The 17,690-nt window shown below is 43.0% G+C and overlaps 1 protein-coding gene across 2 annotated transcripts in view; it reads right to left on the reverse strand.

Annotated features, from left to right (window-relative positions):
- Window positions 1–10,961, reverse strand: part of Pp2A-29B (Protein phosphatase PP2A regulatory subunit A) — a 134,478-nt gene extending 123,517 nt beyond the window's left edge. For both annotated transcript variants that reach the window (XR_011716705.1, XM_071693299.1), the window contains exons 1-2: window positions 10,802–10,961; window positions 4,808–4,999 (exon numbers count right to left, since the gene is read on the reverse strand). Coding sequence is in view for 1 of the 2 variants with exons in the window: in XM_071693299.1 (XP_071549400.1) it covers window positions 4,808–4,999; window positions 10,802–10,885 (276 nt within the window). In the remaining variant the exon portion in view is untranslated. The remainder of the gene's footprint in view (window positions 1–4,807; window positions 5,000–10,801) is intronic.
- Window positions 10,962–17,690: the final 6,729 nt, after the last annotated feature.

Genomic DNA, 17,690 nt, shown 5'->3' on the forward strand with positions numbered 1-17,690 from the left:
AATTGGAACGATGTGGTATACTGGGGTCGACGTGTTGTCAATGGATTGAACCAGGACATGTGAAGCGTCTGGGGTAAACCATGGAAAGTTTCGTGGGGCCTGGATGTGGAGAGGGAGCTGTGGTTTCGGTGCATTACACATGACAACTAGAGACTGAGTGAGAACGAATGTGGCCTTTGTTGTTTCCTGGCGCTACCTCACGTGCACGCGGGGGGAAGGGCATCATTTCATGTGTGGTGGGGTGGCGACGAAAATGGATGAAGGCAGCAAGTATGAATATATACATGTGTATATATGTATATGTATGTATACGTTGAAATGTATGGATGGAATGTATGAAATGTATGAAAAGGTATGTACAAGTGTGTGTGTGTGTGTGTGTGTGTGTGTGTGGGCACTTAAGTATATACATGTGTATGTGAGTGGGGATAGGGGTGAAAGAATACTTCCCACGTATTCCTCGCGTGTCGTAGAAAGCGACTAGAGGGGACGGGAGCGGGGGGCCGGAAATCCTCCCCTCCTTGTATTAACTTTCTAAAATGGGAAACAGTAGAAGGAGTCACGCGGGGAGTGATCATCCTCCTCGAAGGCTCAGAGTGGGGTGCCTAAATGTGTGTGGATGTAACCAAGATGTGAAAAAAGGAGAGATAGGTAGTATGTTTGAGGAAAGGAACCTGGATGTTTTGGCTCTGAGTGAAACGAAGCTCAAGGGTAAAGGGGAAGAGTGGTTTGGAAATGTCTGGGGAGTGAAGTCAGGGGTTAGTGAGAGGACAAGAGCAAGGGAAGGAGTAGCAATACTCCTTAAACAGGAGTTGTGGGAGTATGTGATAGAATGTAAGAAAGTAAATTCTCGATTAATATGGGTAAAATTGAAAGTTGACGGAGAGAGGTGGGTGATTATTGGTGCATATGCACCTGGGCATGAGAAGAAAGATCATGAGAGGCAAGTGTTTTGGGAGCAGCTGAATGAGTGTGTTAGCGGTTTTGATGCACGAGACCGGGTTATAGTGATGGGTGATTTGAATGCAAAGGTGAGTAATGTGGCAGTTGAGGGAATAATTGGTATGCATGGGGTGTTCAGTGTTGTAAATGGAAATGGTGAAGAGCTTGTAGATTTATGTGCTGAAAAAGGACTGATGATTGGGAATACCTGGTTTAAAAAGCGAGATATACATAAGTATACTTATGTAAGTAGGAGAGATGGCCAGAGAGCGTTATTGGATTACGTGTTAATTGACAGGCGTGCGAAAGAGAGACTTTTGGATGTTAATGTGCTGAGAGGTGCAACTGGAGGGTTGTCTGATCATTATCTTGTGGAGGCTAAGGTGAAGATTAGTATGGGTTTTCAGAAAAGAGGAGTGAATGTTGGGGTGAAGAAGGTGGTGAGAATAAGTGAGCTTGGGAAGGAGACCTGTGTGGGGAAGTACCAGGAGAGACTGTGTACAGAATGGAAAAAGGTGAGAACAATGGAAGTAAGGGGAGTGGGGGAGGAATGGGATGTATTTAGGGAATCAGTGATGGATTGCGCAAAAGATGCTTGTGGCATGAGAAGAGTGGGAGGTGGGCTGTTTAGAAAGGGTAGTGAGTGGTGGGATGAAGAAGTAAGAGTATTAGTGAAAGAGAAGAGAGAGGCATTTGGACGATTTTTGCAGGGAAAAAATGCAATTGAGTGGGAGAAGTATAAAAGAAAGAGACAGGAGGTCAAGAGAAAGGTGCAAGAGGTGAAAAAAAGGGCAAATGAGAGTTGGGGTGAGAGACTATCAGTAAATTTTAGGGAGAATAAAAAGATGTTCTGGAAGGAGGTAAATAGGGTGCGTAAGACAAGGGAGCAAATGGGAACTTCAGTGAAGGGCGTAAATGGGGAGGTGATAACAAGTAGTGGTGATGTGAGAAGGAGATGGAATGAGTATTTTGAAGGTTTGTTGAATGTGTCTGATGACAGAGTGGCAGATATAGGGTGTTTTGGTCGAGGTGGTGTGCAAAGTGAGAGGGTTAGGGAAAATGATTTGGTAAACAGAGAAGAGGTAGTAAAAGCTTTGCGGAAGATGAAAGCCGGCAAGGCAGCAGGTTTGGATGGTATTGCAGTGGAATTTATTAAAAAAGGGGGTGACTGTATTGTTGACTGGTTGGTAAGGTTATTTAATGTATGTATGACTCATGGTGAGGTGCCTGAGGATTGGCGGAATGCGTGCATAGTGCCATTGTACAAAGGCAAAGGGGATAAGAGTGAGTGCTCAAATTACAGAGGTATAAGTTTGTTGAGTATTCCTGGTAAATTATATGGGAGGGTATTGATTGAGAGGGTGAAGGCATGTACAGAGCATCAGATTGGGGAAGAGCAGTGCGGTTTCAGAAGTGGTAGAGGATGTGTGGATCAGGTGTTTGCTTTGAAGAATGTATGTGAGAAATACTTAGAAAAGCAAATGGATTTGTATGTAGCATTTATGGATCTGGAGAAGGCATATGATAGAGTTGATAGAGATGCTCTGTGGAAGGTATTAAGAATATATGGTGTGGGAGGCAAGTTGTTAGAAGCAGTGAAAAGTTTTTATCGAGGATGTAAGGCATGTGTACGTGTAGGAAGAGAGGAAAGTGATTGGTTCTCAGTGAATGTAGGTTTGCGGCAGGGGTGTGTGATGTCTCCATGGTTGTTTAATTTGTTTATGGATGGGGTTGTTAGGGAGGTGAATGCAAGAGTCCTGGAAAGAGGGGCAAGTATGAAGTCTGTTGGGGATGAGAGAGCCTGGGAAGTGAGTCAGTTGTTGTTCGCTGATGATACAGCGCTGGTGGCTGATTCATGTGAGAAACTGCAGAAGCTGGTGACTGAGTTTGGTAAAGTGTGTGGAAGAAGAAAGTTAAGAGTAAATGTGAATAAGAGCAAGGTTATTAGGTACAGTAGGGTTGAGGGTCAAGTCAATTGGGAGGTAAGTTTGAATGGAGAAAAACTGGAGGAAGTGAAGTGTTTTAGATATCTGGGAGTGGATCTGTCAGCGGATGGAACCATGGAAGCGGAAGTGGATCATAGGGTGGGGGAGGGGGCGAAAATTTTGGGAGCCTTGAAAAATGTGTGGAAGTCGAGAACATTATCTCGGAAAGCAAAAATGGGTATGTTTGAAGGAATAGTGGTTCCAACAATGTTGTATGGTTGCGAGGCGTGGGCTATGGATAGAGTTGTGCGCAGGAGGATGGATGTGCTGGAAATGAGATGTTTGAGGACAATGTGTGGTGTGAGGTGGTTTGATCGAGTAAGTAACGTAAGGGTAAGAGAGATGTGTGGAAATAAAAAGAGCGTGGTTGAGAGAGCAGAAGAGGGTGTTTTGAAATGGTTTGGGCACATGGAGAGAATGAGTGAGGAAAGATTGACCAAGAGGATATATGTGTCGGAGGTGGAGGGAACGAGGAGAAGAGGGAGACCAAATTGGAGGTGGAAAGATGGAGTGAAAAAGATTTTGTGTGATCGGGGCCTGAACATGCAGGAGGGTGTAAGGAGGGCAAGGAATAGAGTGAATTGGAGCGATGTGGTATACAGGGGTTGACGTGCTGTCAGTGGAGTGAATCAAGGCATGTGAGGCGTCTGGGGTGGACCATGGAAAGCTGTGTAGGTATGTATACACGTGTGTGGACATGTGTATGTACATGTGTATGGGGGGGGGGGGGGGGGGGGTTGGGCCATTTCTTTCGTCTGTTTCCTTGCGCTACCTCGCAGACGCGGGAGACAGCGACAAAGTATAAAAAAAAAAAAAAAAATGTGAGTGGGTTGGGCCATTAATTTGTCTGTTTCCTTGTGCTAACTCACTAACGCGGGAGACAGCGATTAAGTATAATAAAATAAAAAAAGTGGTCTACCACTTCTTGCTCCCCCCACCTCTGACTCATATATCCTCTTTGTCACTCTTTCCTCACTCATTCTCTCCATATGTCCATACAATTTCAACATACCCTCTTGTGCTCTCTCAACCATATTCTTTTTATTTTCAAACATTTCTCTTACACTTACATTACTTACTCGATCAAACCACATCACACCACACATTGTCCTCAAACATTTAATTTCCAACACATCCACCCTCGTTTATACAACCCTATCTATAGTCCATGCCTTGCAGCCATATACTATTGTTGGAACTACTATTTCTTCAAACATACCCATTTTTTGCTCTTCGAGACAACTTTCTCTCCTTCCTCACATTCGTCATTGCTCTCAGAACCTTTGCCCCTCCCACACCATGAGACTCATTTCCACTTCCATGGTTCCATTTGCTGCTAAGTCCACTCCCAGATATCTAAAACACTTCACTTCCTCCAATTTTTCTCCATTCAAACTTACATCCCAACTACCTTGTCCCTCACACCTACTGAACCTAACAACCTTGCTCTTATTCACATTTATACTCAACTGTTTCCTTTCAAAAACTTTTCCAAACTGCAGTCTTGGACATGTTTATATTTGATATAGAAAGAAGGACAAGGGGGAGACTCATTACTGCTTTAAGTATGAGGATGCTGTCAAAGTTTTCTGAGATGAAAAGGTTCTAATGGCACATGAAATGTAACAAATAACTGACCATGACAAGGTAGAAAAGAGGAAGAAACACTTATAAAGTAAAAGTGCAGTAGATAAACTAAAAGTTTATCAACAGTGAATCTGGAAAACAATAAGTTCGTGTAAACCTAGGTTAAAAAAAATGTACGTTAGGGATAGGGTCCCATGCAAAGCTTCCTCCCTGTATGAACAAATACACAATCACAAATGCACGCACTGACATACAAGAAATAAATTCATTCTGAATGCTAAGGAGCTACTCACCAAAAGGCAGTGCACAAACTCTGGCCCTCCAACCAGCGGAGTGAATGTGCCAAGCTGTTCTGCTAATGCCAGCAAAACTTCATCTTCATCATAAATTGTGTCAGTTAGAAAGGGGATAAGCTCACTTCGTGTTCTCTCCACCCCTAGAGCCAGAGCGATTGTGGAAAGCTTCTTGATGGAATTGAGACGCAACTGAGAAAAAAAGAAAAATTATGAAACTAAAGTTCTTTCAGCTTAATAATAGACAAATTTCTTAAAATCTAAGGAAGAGAAAAAGTTACATGACATAACCTCAATATAAAGAAATCTTTATCTGGTAACCAAATCAAATTAAAACAATTTCAACAGACTAGTGCTGTAAGAAGTATGATTAAAACTGACTTTGTGTTTTAAAACCTTTGCTAAAAACTTCATAACCAATATAGTGCAAGCATGAAACTGGGAATCTAACAAGCTTGACATCAATGCTGTAACTTTTCTCTAACTTACAATCTTAAGTTGAATATAAGGAGGGTTTTGAACTTCAGAGGAAATGTGTAGGCGAATAATCTCCAAAGAAATGTATAGCAATACCTAACCTAACCTTAGAATTCCCTGAGGCAATCTTCAGTGGGGATAATGGGTAATATAACAAATCAACACTATAATATCATTTTAACACAGTACCTGGAAATAAGCCCCTGCCTCTGAAAAGTGCATGTGTAAAGCAACCATTGTTCCCGAGTCATTGTTATCTTTGGCACTGTCTGGGTCAAAAATAACTGAAAAAGAGTACATTAGTAATGAATGATGCAGTTAATCATATCAATAGGAAATAAACTGCCAAACTTACAAACCCCTTTGACATCTTTAGAACACATTGAAAACCATAAAGTTATCATCAACATAAAAGTAGCATTATATTTTAATCATATAAGACAAAAGTGGTATATCAGGGAAAACATGGGGTCAAATGAAGCATATCTAACTTAAACACGGTAAGCAGTCAACAGAACCAATAAAAACCTCAACTAAACTCCATAGCAGTTATGATTAATTCTAATGCTAAATATTCTAGTTGAAATATACCATTCATTCACAATGTAATAATGTGAAAATATAGCTCGATGTCAACCACGATACAGCAACTGGCCATATGCTCACTAAGAGCAGAAAAATTTGGATTTGGTTTACATTATTTCTATAACCCAGTAATATTCTTACTACTTTGTGAAGTTTGCATAGCTTCTCAGGATGTTTTCCAAATGTACTACCTAGTTATATATGAACTCCATGTTTTCTGATACACATTACCCTCGCTGCTTCTGCATTAATCAATATCTTTCAATATAATGCAATGCCCAAATGCATGCTCTGCATCTGTTGTAGCTCTTCTCTAAACTAACGTCTGATCGTCATCCCTGATGGATGTTTTGGGAATCCTATGTAGGCACCTTTGACACATCTAAAGCTTATGAGTGGTGTGGCATCTGCCATCTGGCCTCCCTCTCTCACTCTGCTTCCTTATATCTAGCTTCCTCTCTAGATGATCTGTTTCAGTGGTTGTTGATGGATCAGCCTCTCCCACTTCCACCATCAATAGCATCAAGGTTCTGTCCTGTCTCCTACACTTTTTCTTTTAATCAATGATTTTTTGTTACACAAACAACTAAATGCACTCATATGCTAAAGACTCAACACTGCATTCCTCCACATTCTTCAGTTCTGCTCCTTCTTCTACCACCCAATATGCATCTCATCTTGACACAACTTCCTCAATAAACTAAGACTTGGAGAGCATATTTCAGTGGGGTAGACAATATATGGCTATGTTTAATGCTTCTATAACCCAGTATCCTCTCTCTATCAAAAATTTCTCAAGTTTCCTCTCTCCTTTAACAGTCATGTAATTCCATCTTTTGACGTGATGATCATACCTGGTAATACTGTAATATCCACTCCATTTTGGAAATCCTACAGTATGGAAATAGCTAATTCTGCCTCTAAAAAATTGAGAGTCCCGTTTTAACGTAAAAATTTCTTTTCTTCCCAACAGTTACTCCATTTATACAAAGGATTGATCTGTCCTTGTATGCAGTACTTCTCTTACCTGTGGGGTGGTCTTAACTTGACAGAGTTGAGTCAAAAGTGGTCCGACTTATAAACTTCCCCATGCAAACTTCAAAACAAGACCCATTTGTCCTACAGCACAATGTTGGTTCATTTTCCTTTCTATAGGAACTACTTTGGTTTTAATTCCTAAGAACTGGCTGCTTATGTACTCCTAGCACTAGTTAGACCATGCATTATTTTGCATGTTACCATGCCTCAAGATTACTGTGTTGTTGGCAACTCAAGGGTGGGCTGTTTTGACAGTTGTTTCGTTCCCTACACCTCAAAGTTTTGGAACTGTCTTCCTTCCTATCTCTCTCCTAACAACTAAGACCAGGAACATTTTAAAAAAACAGGTTTTTTTACTTCCTTCAGATTTGTAAATACTTTCTTGTCTCGTCTTTTCCCCTTTCATTAACTTCTCTATATATCACTTAAGGCTCGGTCTTCATTAGGCATTTGTTCATGACTGGAGCTTCCAATGTAAAAAAAAAAAAAAAAAAAAAAAAAAAAAAAAAAAAAATTGTTCTGCAACACTATCAGCTGTGAAGCACAATTTTGATTACTACCTCGCTGGTGGTGGTGGTGGTGCTATTTCGTTTGTGGCATGGTAGCAACAGGAATGGATGAAGGCCGCAAGTATGAATATGTACATGTGTATATATGTATATGTCTGTGTATATATACGAATGTATACAGTGAAATGTATATGTATGTATATGTGCGTGTGTGGACGTTTATGTAAATGCATGTGTATGTGGGTGGGTTGGGCCATTCCTCGTCTGTTTCCTTGTGCTACCTCGCTAACATGGGAGACTGCGGTTATGATAATAATAAAAATAATGACTTTTTGAGAACAATGTTCGATAAGGAAATGGTGGTGCAAGTTGATTATATCAAGAAAAATAAGATATCCGAATGTAAAATGAGGTAATATGATAAAAGGTTAGTTTCAACTTCACATTGCTGGGAAGTGGTTACCTATGTTAAAGGTGTTATAAACAGTTGACAGGGATTATAAAACTACCTGCAGAGCATTATTTGGGGCCTTGTATTCTTGTAAAGACATTAAATAAGGAAACCGCTGTATACCATGGAATAAATGAAGTAAAAGGAAGTATAACACTTGAAAAAAAAAAAAAAAATCCAAACCTCACGTAATCTTCATAAATATACAGCATCTGTACACACACACTCACACAACACATACATCTGTACACATACACACACAGCACATACAACATATGCACATGTACACACAACACATACTTCTGTACACATACACACACAACACATACAACATATGTACACACACACTAACACAACACATACATCTGTACACATACACACACAGCACATACAACATATGCACATGTACACACAACACATACATCTGTACACATACACACACAACACATACAACATATGTACACACACACTCACACAACACATACATCTGTACACATACACACACAACATATGCACATGTACACACAACACATACTTCTGTACACATACACACACAACACATACAACATATGTACACACACACTCACACAACACATACATCTGTACACATACAGCACATACATCTGTACACATACACACACAACACATACAACATATGCACATGTACACACAACACATACATCTGTACACATACACACACAACACATACAACATATGCACATGTACACACAACACATACAACATATGCACATGTACACACAACACATACATCTGTACACATACACACACAACACATACAACATATGTACACACACACTCACACAACACATACTTCTGTACACATACACACACAGCACATACAACATATGCACATGTACACACAACACATACTTCTGTACACATACACACACAGCACATACAACATATGCACATGTACACACAACACATACATCTGTACACATACACACACAACACATACAACATGCACATGTACACACAACACATACATCTGTACACATACACACACAACACATACAACATATGTACACACACACACAACACATACTTCTGTACACATACACACACAACACATACAACATATGCACATATACACACAACACATACTTCTGTACACATACACACACAACACATACAACATATGCACATGTACACACAACACATACATCTGTACACAAACACACACAACACATACAACATATGCACATGTACACACAACACATACTTCTGTACACATACACACACAACATATGTACATGTACACACAACACATACTTCTGTACACATACACACACAACATATGTACATGTACACACAACACACTTCTGTACACATACACACACAACATATGTACATGTACACACAACACATACTTCTGTACACATACACACACAACATATGTACATGTACACACAACACACTTCTGTACACATACACACACAACATATGTACATGTACACACAACACATACTTCTGTACACATACACACACAACATATGTACATGTACACACAACACATACATCTGTACACATACACACACAACATATGTACATGTACACACAACACATACTTCTGTACACATACACACACAACATATGTACATGTACACACAACACATACTTCTGTACACATACACACACAACATATGTACATGTACACACAACACATACTTCTGTACACATACACACACAACATATGTACATGTACACACAACACATACTTCTGTACACATACACACACAACATATGTACATGTACACACAACACACTTCTGTACACATACACACACAACATATGTACATGTACACACAACACATACTTCTGTACACATACACACACAACATATGTACATGTACACACAACAAATACTCTTTAATCATTATTTGATATCCAAGACAAATTAGATATGTACAAGACTAGTAGTGATCTTTATGTAAATATATATATATATATATATATATATAGATATAGTAATAAGGGAACAATATATAGTAATGGAATAATATATAGATATAGTAATATATGATAAAGGAACATTATATAGCTATAGTAATATATGATAAAGGAACATTATATAGCTATAGTAATATATGATAAAGGAACATTATATAGCTATAGTAATATATGATAAAGGAACATTATATAGCTATAGTAATATATGATAAAGGAACATTATATAGCTATAGTAATATATGATAAAGGAACATTATATAGCTATAGTAATATATGATAAAGGAACATTATATAGCTATAGTAATATATGATAAAGGAACAATATATAGCTATAGTAATATATGATAAAGGAACATTATATAGCTATAGTAATATATGATAAAGGAACATTATATAGCTATAGTAATATATGATAAAGGAACATTATATAGCTATAGTAATATATGATAAAGGAACATTATATAGCTATAGTAATATATGATAAAGGAACATTATATAGCTGTAGTAATATATGATAAAGGAACATTATATAGCTATAGTAATATATGATAAAGGAACAATATATAGCTATAGTAATATATGATAAAAGGAACAATATATATAATATATTATATATATATATATATATATATATATATATATATATATATATATATAGTAATATATGATAAAGGAACAATATAAAGGTATGAACTTTACAAGGGTAGTTAGTAATACATAAGTTGTTCTTCCTCATATAACATGAACAATGTTCTTGTATATAACATTATAGTAGACATATATGATGAAGGAACATAAATAAGTTGTTCTTCCTCATATAACATGAACAATGTTCTTGTATATAACATTATAGTAGACATATATGATGAAGGAACATAAATAAGTTGTTCTTCCTCATATAACATGAACAATGTTCTTGTATATAACATTATAGTAGACATATATACATGTTATATCACTGACCTGCACATCTTCGTTCCTTAATTCGTCAATAAGAACAGCAATGGGATAAAGAGACTCGTCTGTGCTGGTCTCACTGGCAGCCATTTTGATCGTCTACATTGATGGCTTGTGGAGGAGGCGCACGCGCACGCGCACCCCCGCTAACAATGTCGCATCGCTACCCGTCCATACCTGCAACACTAGGCTCAACACTACCTGCAACACTAGGCTCAACACTACCTGCAACACTCCTACCACCATCTTCAACACTTGTAACACTGGCTGCAACACTTCTACCACCATCTTCAACACTTGTAACACTGGCTGCAACACTCCTACCACCATCTTCAACACTTGTAACACTGGCTGCAACACTCCTACCACCATCTTCAACACTTGTAACACTGGCTGCAACACTTCTACCACCATCCTCAACACTTGTAACACTGGCTGCAACACTTCTACCACCATCCTCAACACTTGTAACACTGGCTGCAACACTTCTACCACCATCCTCAACACTTGTAACACTGGCTGCAACACTTCTACCACCATCCTCAACACTTGTAACACTGGCTGCAACACTTCTACCACCATCCTCAACACTTGTAACACTGGCTGCAACACTTCTACCACCATCCTCAACACTTGTAACACTGGCTGCAACACTTCTACCACCATCCTCAACACTTGTAACACTGGCTGCAACACTCCTACCACCATCTTCAACACTTGTAACACTGGCTGCAACACTCCTACCACCATCTTCAACACTTGTAACACTGGCTGCAACACTCCTACCACCATCTTCAACACTTGTAACACTGGCTGCAACACTTCTACCACCATCCTCAACACTTGTAACACTGGCTGCAACACTTCTACCACCATCCTCAACACTTGTAACACTGGCTGCAACACTTCTACCACCATCCTCAACACTTGTAACACTGGCTGCAACACTTCTACCACCATCCTCAACACTTGTAACACTGGCTGCAACACTTCTACCACCATCCTCAACACTTGTAACACTGGCTGCAACACTCCTACCACCATCCTCAACACTTGTAACACTGGCTGCAACACTTCTACCACCATCCTCAACACTTGTAACACTGGCTGCAACACTTCTACCACCATCCTCAACACTTGTAACACTGGCTGCAACACTTCTACCACCATCCTCAACACTTGTAACACTGGCTGCAACACTTCTACCACCATCCTCAACACTTGTAACACTGGCTGCAACACTTCTACCACCATCCTCAACACTTGTAACACTGGCTGCAACACTCTACCACCATCCTCAACACTTGTAACACTGGCTGCAACACTCTACCACCATCCTCAACACTTGTAACACTGGCTGCAACACTTCTACCACCATCCTCAACACTTGTAACACTGGCTGCAACACTTCTACCACCATCCTCAACACTTGTAACACTGGCTGCAACACTTCTACCACCATCCTCAACACTTGTAACACTGGCTGCAACACTCTACCACCATCCTCAACACTTGTAACACTGGCTGCAACACTCTACCACCATCCTCAACACTTGTAACACTGGCTGCAACACTTCTACCACCATCCTCAACACTTGTAACACTGGCTGCAACACTCCTACCACCATCCTCAACACTTGTAACACTGGCTGCAACACTTCTACCACCATCCTCAACACTTGTAACACTGGCTGCAACACTTCTACCACCATCCTCAACACTTGTAACACTGGCTGCAACACTCCTACCACCATCCTCAACACTTGTAACACTGGCTGCAACACTTCTACCACCATCCTCAACACTTGTAACACTGGCTGCAACACTTCTACCACCATCCTCAACACTTGTAACACTGGCTGCAACACTTCTACCACCATCCTCAACACTTGTAACACTGGCTGCAACACTTCTACCACCATCCTCAACACTTGTAACACTGGCTGCAACACTTCTACCACCATCCTCAACACTTGTAACACTGGCTGCAACACTCCTACCACCATCCTCAACACTTGTAACACCATGGTGGAGCAGAAGAGTATCAGTCATGGTGAAGCAGGTGTGGATCAGTCATGGTGGAGCAGGTGTGGATCAGTCATGGTGGGGCAGGTGTAGATCAGTCATGGTGGAGCAGAAGAGTATCAGTCATGGTGGAGCAGGTGTGGATCAGTCATGGTGGAGCAGAAGAATATCAGTCATGGTGAAGCAGGTGTGGATCAGTCATGGTGGAGCAGGAGAGATTCAGTCATGGTGGGGCAGGTGTAGATCAGTCATGGTGGAGCAGAAGAGTATCAGTCATGGTGGAGCAGGTGTGGATCAGTCATGGTGGAGCAGAAGAATATCAGTCATGGTGAAGCAGGTGTGGATCAGTCATGGTGGAGCAGGAGAGTATCAGTCATGGTGAAGCAGGTGTGGATCAGTCATGGTGGAGCAGAAGAGTATCAGTCATGGTGGGGCAGGTGTAGATCAGTCATGGTGGAGCAGAAGAGTATCAGTCATGGTGGAGCAGGTGTGGATCAGTCATGGTGGAGCAGGAGAGTATCAGTCATGGTGGAGCAGGTGTGGATCAGTCATGGTGGAGCAGGGGAGTATCAGTCATGGTGAAGCAGGTGTGGATCAGTCATGGTGGAGCAGGTGTGGATCAGTCATGGTGGGGCAGGTGTAGATCAGTCATGGTGGAGCAGAAGAGTATCAGTCATGGTGGAGCAGGTGTGGATCAGTCATGGTGGAGCAGGAGAGTATCAGTCATGGTGGAGCAGGTGTGGATCAGTCATGGTGGAGCAGGGGAGTATCAGTCATGGTGAAGCAGGTGTGGATCAGTCATGGTGGAGCAGGTGTGGATCAGTCATGGTGGAGCAGGAGAGGATCACTCATGGTGGAGCAGGTGTGCATCAGTTATGGTGGAGCATGAGTATCAGTCATGTTGGAGCAGGTGTGAATCAGTCATGGTGAAGCAAGTGTGGATAAGTCATGGTGGAGCAAGAGAGTATCAATCGTGGTGGAGCAGGTGTGGATCCGTCATGATGGAGCAGGAGAGTATCAGTCATGGTGGAGCAGGTGTGGATCAGTCATGGTGGAGCAGGAGAGTATCAGTCATGGTGGAGCAGGAGAGTATCAGTCATGGTGGAGCAGGTGTGGATCAGTTATGGTGGAGCAGGAGAGTATCAGTCATGGTGGAGTAGGTGTAGATCAGTCATGGTGGAGCAGGAGAGTATCAGTCATGGTGGAGCAGGTGTAGATCAGTCATGGTGGAGCATGAGTATCAGTCATGGTGAAGCAGGTGTGGATCAGTCATGGTGGAGCAGGAGAGTATCAGTCATGGTGGGGCAAGTGTAGATCAGTCATGGTGGAGCAGGAGAGTATCAGTCATGGTGGAGCAGGTGTGGATCAGTCATGGTGGAGCAGGTGTGGATCAGTCATGGTGGAGCAGGAGAGTATCAGTCATGGTGGGGCAAGTGTAGATCAGTCATGGTGGAGCAGGAGAGTATCAGTCATGGTGGAGCAGGTGTGGATCAGTCATGGTGGAGCAGGTGTGGATCAGTCATGGTGGAGCAGGAGAGTATCAGTCATGGTGGGGCAAGTGTAGATCAGTCATGGTGGAGCAGGAGAGTATCAGTCATGGTGGAGCAGGTGTGGATCAGTCATGGTGGAGCAGGAGATTACCAGTCATGGTGGAGCAGGAGAGGATCATTCATGGTGAAGCAGGTGTAGATCAGTCATGGTGGAGCAGGAGAGTATCAGTCATGGTGGAGCAGGTGTAGATCAGTCATGGTGGAGCAGGAGAGTATCAGTCATGGTGGAGCAGGAGAGTATCACTCATGGTGAAGCAGGTGTAGATCAGTCATGGTGGAGCAGGAGAGTATCAGTCATGGTGGAGCAGGTGTAGATCAGTCATGGTGGAGCAGGAGAGTATCAGTCATGGTGGAGCAGGTGTAGATCAGTCATGGTGGAGCAGGAGAGGATCACTCATGGTGAAGCAGGTGTGGATCAGTCATGGTGAAGCAGGTGTGGATCAGACATGGTGGAGCAGGAGTATCAGTCATGGCGAATCAGGTGTGGATCAGTCATGGTGGAGCAGGAGTATCAGTCATGGTGGAGCAGGTGTGGATCAGTCAAGGTGGAGCAGGAGGATCAGTCATGGTGGAGCAGGTGTGGATCAGTCATGGTGGAGCAGGAGGATCAGTCATGGTGAAACAGGCGTTGATCAGTCATAGTGGAGCAGGTGTGGATCAGTCTTGGTGGAGCAGGAGGATCAGTCATGGTGAAGCACGTGTGGATCAGTCATGGTGAAGCAAGTGTAGATCAGTCATAGTGGAACAGGAGACGATCAGTCATGGTGGAGCAGGAGAGCATGTCATATTGGAGCAGGTGTGGATCAGTCTTGGTGGAGCAGGAGGATCAGTCATGGTGGAGCATGAGAGGATCAATCATGGTGGAGCATGAGAGGGTATCAGTCATGGTGAAGCAGGTGTGGTATCAGTCATGGTGAAGTAGGTGTGGATCAGTCATGGTGGAGCAGGTGTGGATCAGTTATGGTGAAGCAGGAGACAATCAGTCATGGTGAAGCAGATGTGGATCAGTCATGGTGGAGCATGAGAGGATCAATCATGGTGGAGCATGAGAGGGTATCAGTCATGGTGAAGCAGGTGTGGTATCAGTCATGGTGAAGTAGGTGTGGATCAGTCATGATGAAGCAGGTGTGGATCAGTCATGGTGAAGTAGGTGTGGATCAGTCATGGTGGAGCAGGAGACGATCAGTCATGGTGAAGCAGGTGTGGATCAGTCATCGTGAAGCAGGTGTGGATCAGTCATGATGAAGCAGGTGTGGATCAGTTATGGTGAAGCAGGAGACAATCAGTCATGGTGAAGCAGATGTGGATCAGTCATGGTGGAGCATGAGAGGATCAATCATGGTGGAGCATGAGAGGGTATCAGTCATGGTGAAGCAGGTGTGGTATCAGTCATGGTGAAGTAGGTGTGGATCAGTCATGGTGAAGCAGGTGTGGATCAGTCATGGTGGAGCAGGAGACGATCAGTCATGGTGAAGCAGGTGTGGATCAGTCATCGTGAAGCAGGTGTGGATCAGTCTGGATGAAGCAGGTGTGGATCAGTCATGATGAAGCAGGTGTGGATCAGTCATGATGAAGCAGGTGTGGATCAGTCATGGTGAAGCAGGTGTGGATCAGTCATGATGAATCGGGTGTGGATCAGTCATGGTGGAGCAGGTGTGGATCAGTTATGGTGGAGCAGGAGACAATCAGTCATGGTGAAGCAGATGTGGATCAGTCATGGTGGAGCATGAGAGGATCAATCATGGTGGAGCATGAGAGGATCAGTCATGGTGAAGCAGGTGTGTATCAGCCATGGTGGAGCATGAGACGATCAGTCATGGTGAAGCAGGCGTGGATCAGTCATGGTGGAGCATGAGAAGATCAGTCACGGTGAAGCAGGAGGGTATCAGTCATGGTGAAGCAGGTGTGGATCAGTCATGGTGGAGCAGGAGACGATCAGTCATGGTGAAGCAGATGTGGATCAGTCATGGTGGAGCATGAGAGGATCAATCATGGTGGAGCATGAGAGGGTATCAGTCATGGTGAAGCAGGTGTGGTATCAGTCATGGTGAAGTAGGTGTGGATCAGTCATGGTGAAGGTGTGGATCAGTCATGGTGGAGCAGGAGACGATCAGTCATGGTGAAGCAGGTGTGGATCAGTCATCGTGAAGCAGGTGTGGATCAGTCTGGATGAAGCAGGTGTGGATCAGTCATGATGAAGCAGGTGTGGATCAGTCATAATGAAGCAGGTGTGGATCAGTCATGGTGAAGCAGGTGTGGATCAGTCATGATGAAGCGGGTGTGGATCAGTCATGGTGGAGCAGGTGTGGATCAGTTATGGTGGAGCAGGAGACAATCAGTCATGGTGAAGCAGATGTGGATCAGTCATGGTGGAGCATGAGAGGATCAATCATGGTGGAGCATGAGAGGATCAGTCATGGTGAAGCAGGTGTGTATCAGCCATGGTGGAGCATGAGACGATCAGTCATGGTGAAGCAGGCGTGGATCAGTCATGGTGGAGCATGAGAAGATCAGTCACGGTGAAGCAGGAGGGTATCAGTCATGGTGAAGCAGGTGTGGATCAGTCATGGTGGAGCAGGAGACGATCAGTCATGGTGAAGCAGGTGTGGATCAGTCATGGTGAAGCAGGTGTGGATCAGTCATGATGAAGCAGGTGTGGATCAGTCATGATGAAGCAGGTGTGGATCAGTCATGATGATGCAGGTGTGGATCAGTCATGGTGGAGCAGGTGTGGATCAGTCATGGTGGAGCAGGAGAGTATCAGTCATGGTGGAGCAGGTGTGGATTAGTTATGGTGGAGCAGGTGTGGATCAGTCATGGTGGAGCAGGTGTGGATCAGTCATGGTGGAGCAGGTGTGGATCAGTCATGATGAAGCAGGTGTGGATCAGTCATGGTGAAGCAGGTGTGGATCAGTCATGATGAAGCAGGTGTGGATCAGTCATGGTGAAGCAGGTGTGGATCAGTCATGATGAAGCAGGTGTGGATCAGTCACGGTGAAGCAGGAGGGTATCAGTCATGGTGAAGCAGGTGTGGATCAGTCACAGTGGAGCAGGAGACGATCAGTCATGGTGGAGCAGGTGTGGATCAGTCATGATGAAGCAGGTGTGGATCACTCATGATGAAGCGGGTGTGGATCAGTCATGGTGAAGCACGTGTGGATCAGTCATGATGAAGCAGGTGTGGATCAGTCATGGTGGAGCAGGTGTGGATCAGTCATGGTGGAGCAGGTGTGGATTAGTTATGGTGGAGCAGGTGTGGATCAGTCATGGTGGAAGCAGGTGTGGATCAGTCATGATGAAGCAGGTGTGGATCAGTCATG

This window comes from Panulirus ornatus, chromosome 55 (genome assembly GCF_036320965.1).
Source record: "Panulirus ornatus isolate Po-2019 chromosome 55, ASM3632096v1, whole genome shotgun sequence".
NCBI lineage: Eukaryota > Metazoa > Arthropoda > Malacostraca > Decapoda > Palinuridae > Panulirus > Panulirus ornatus.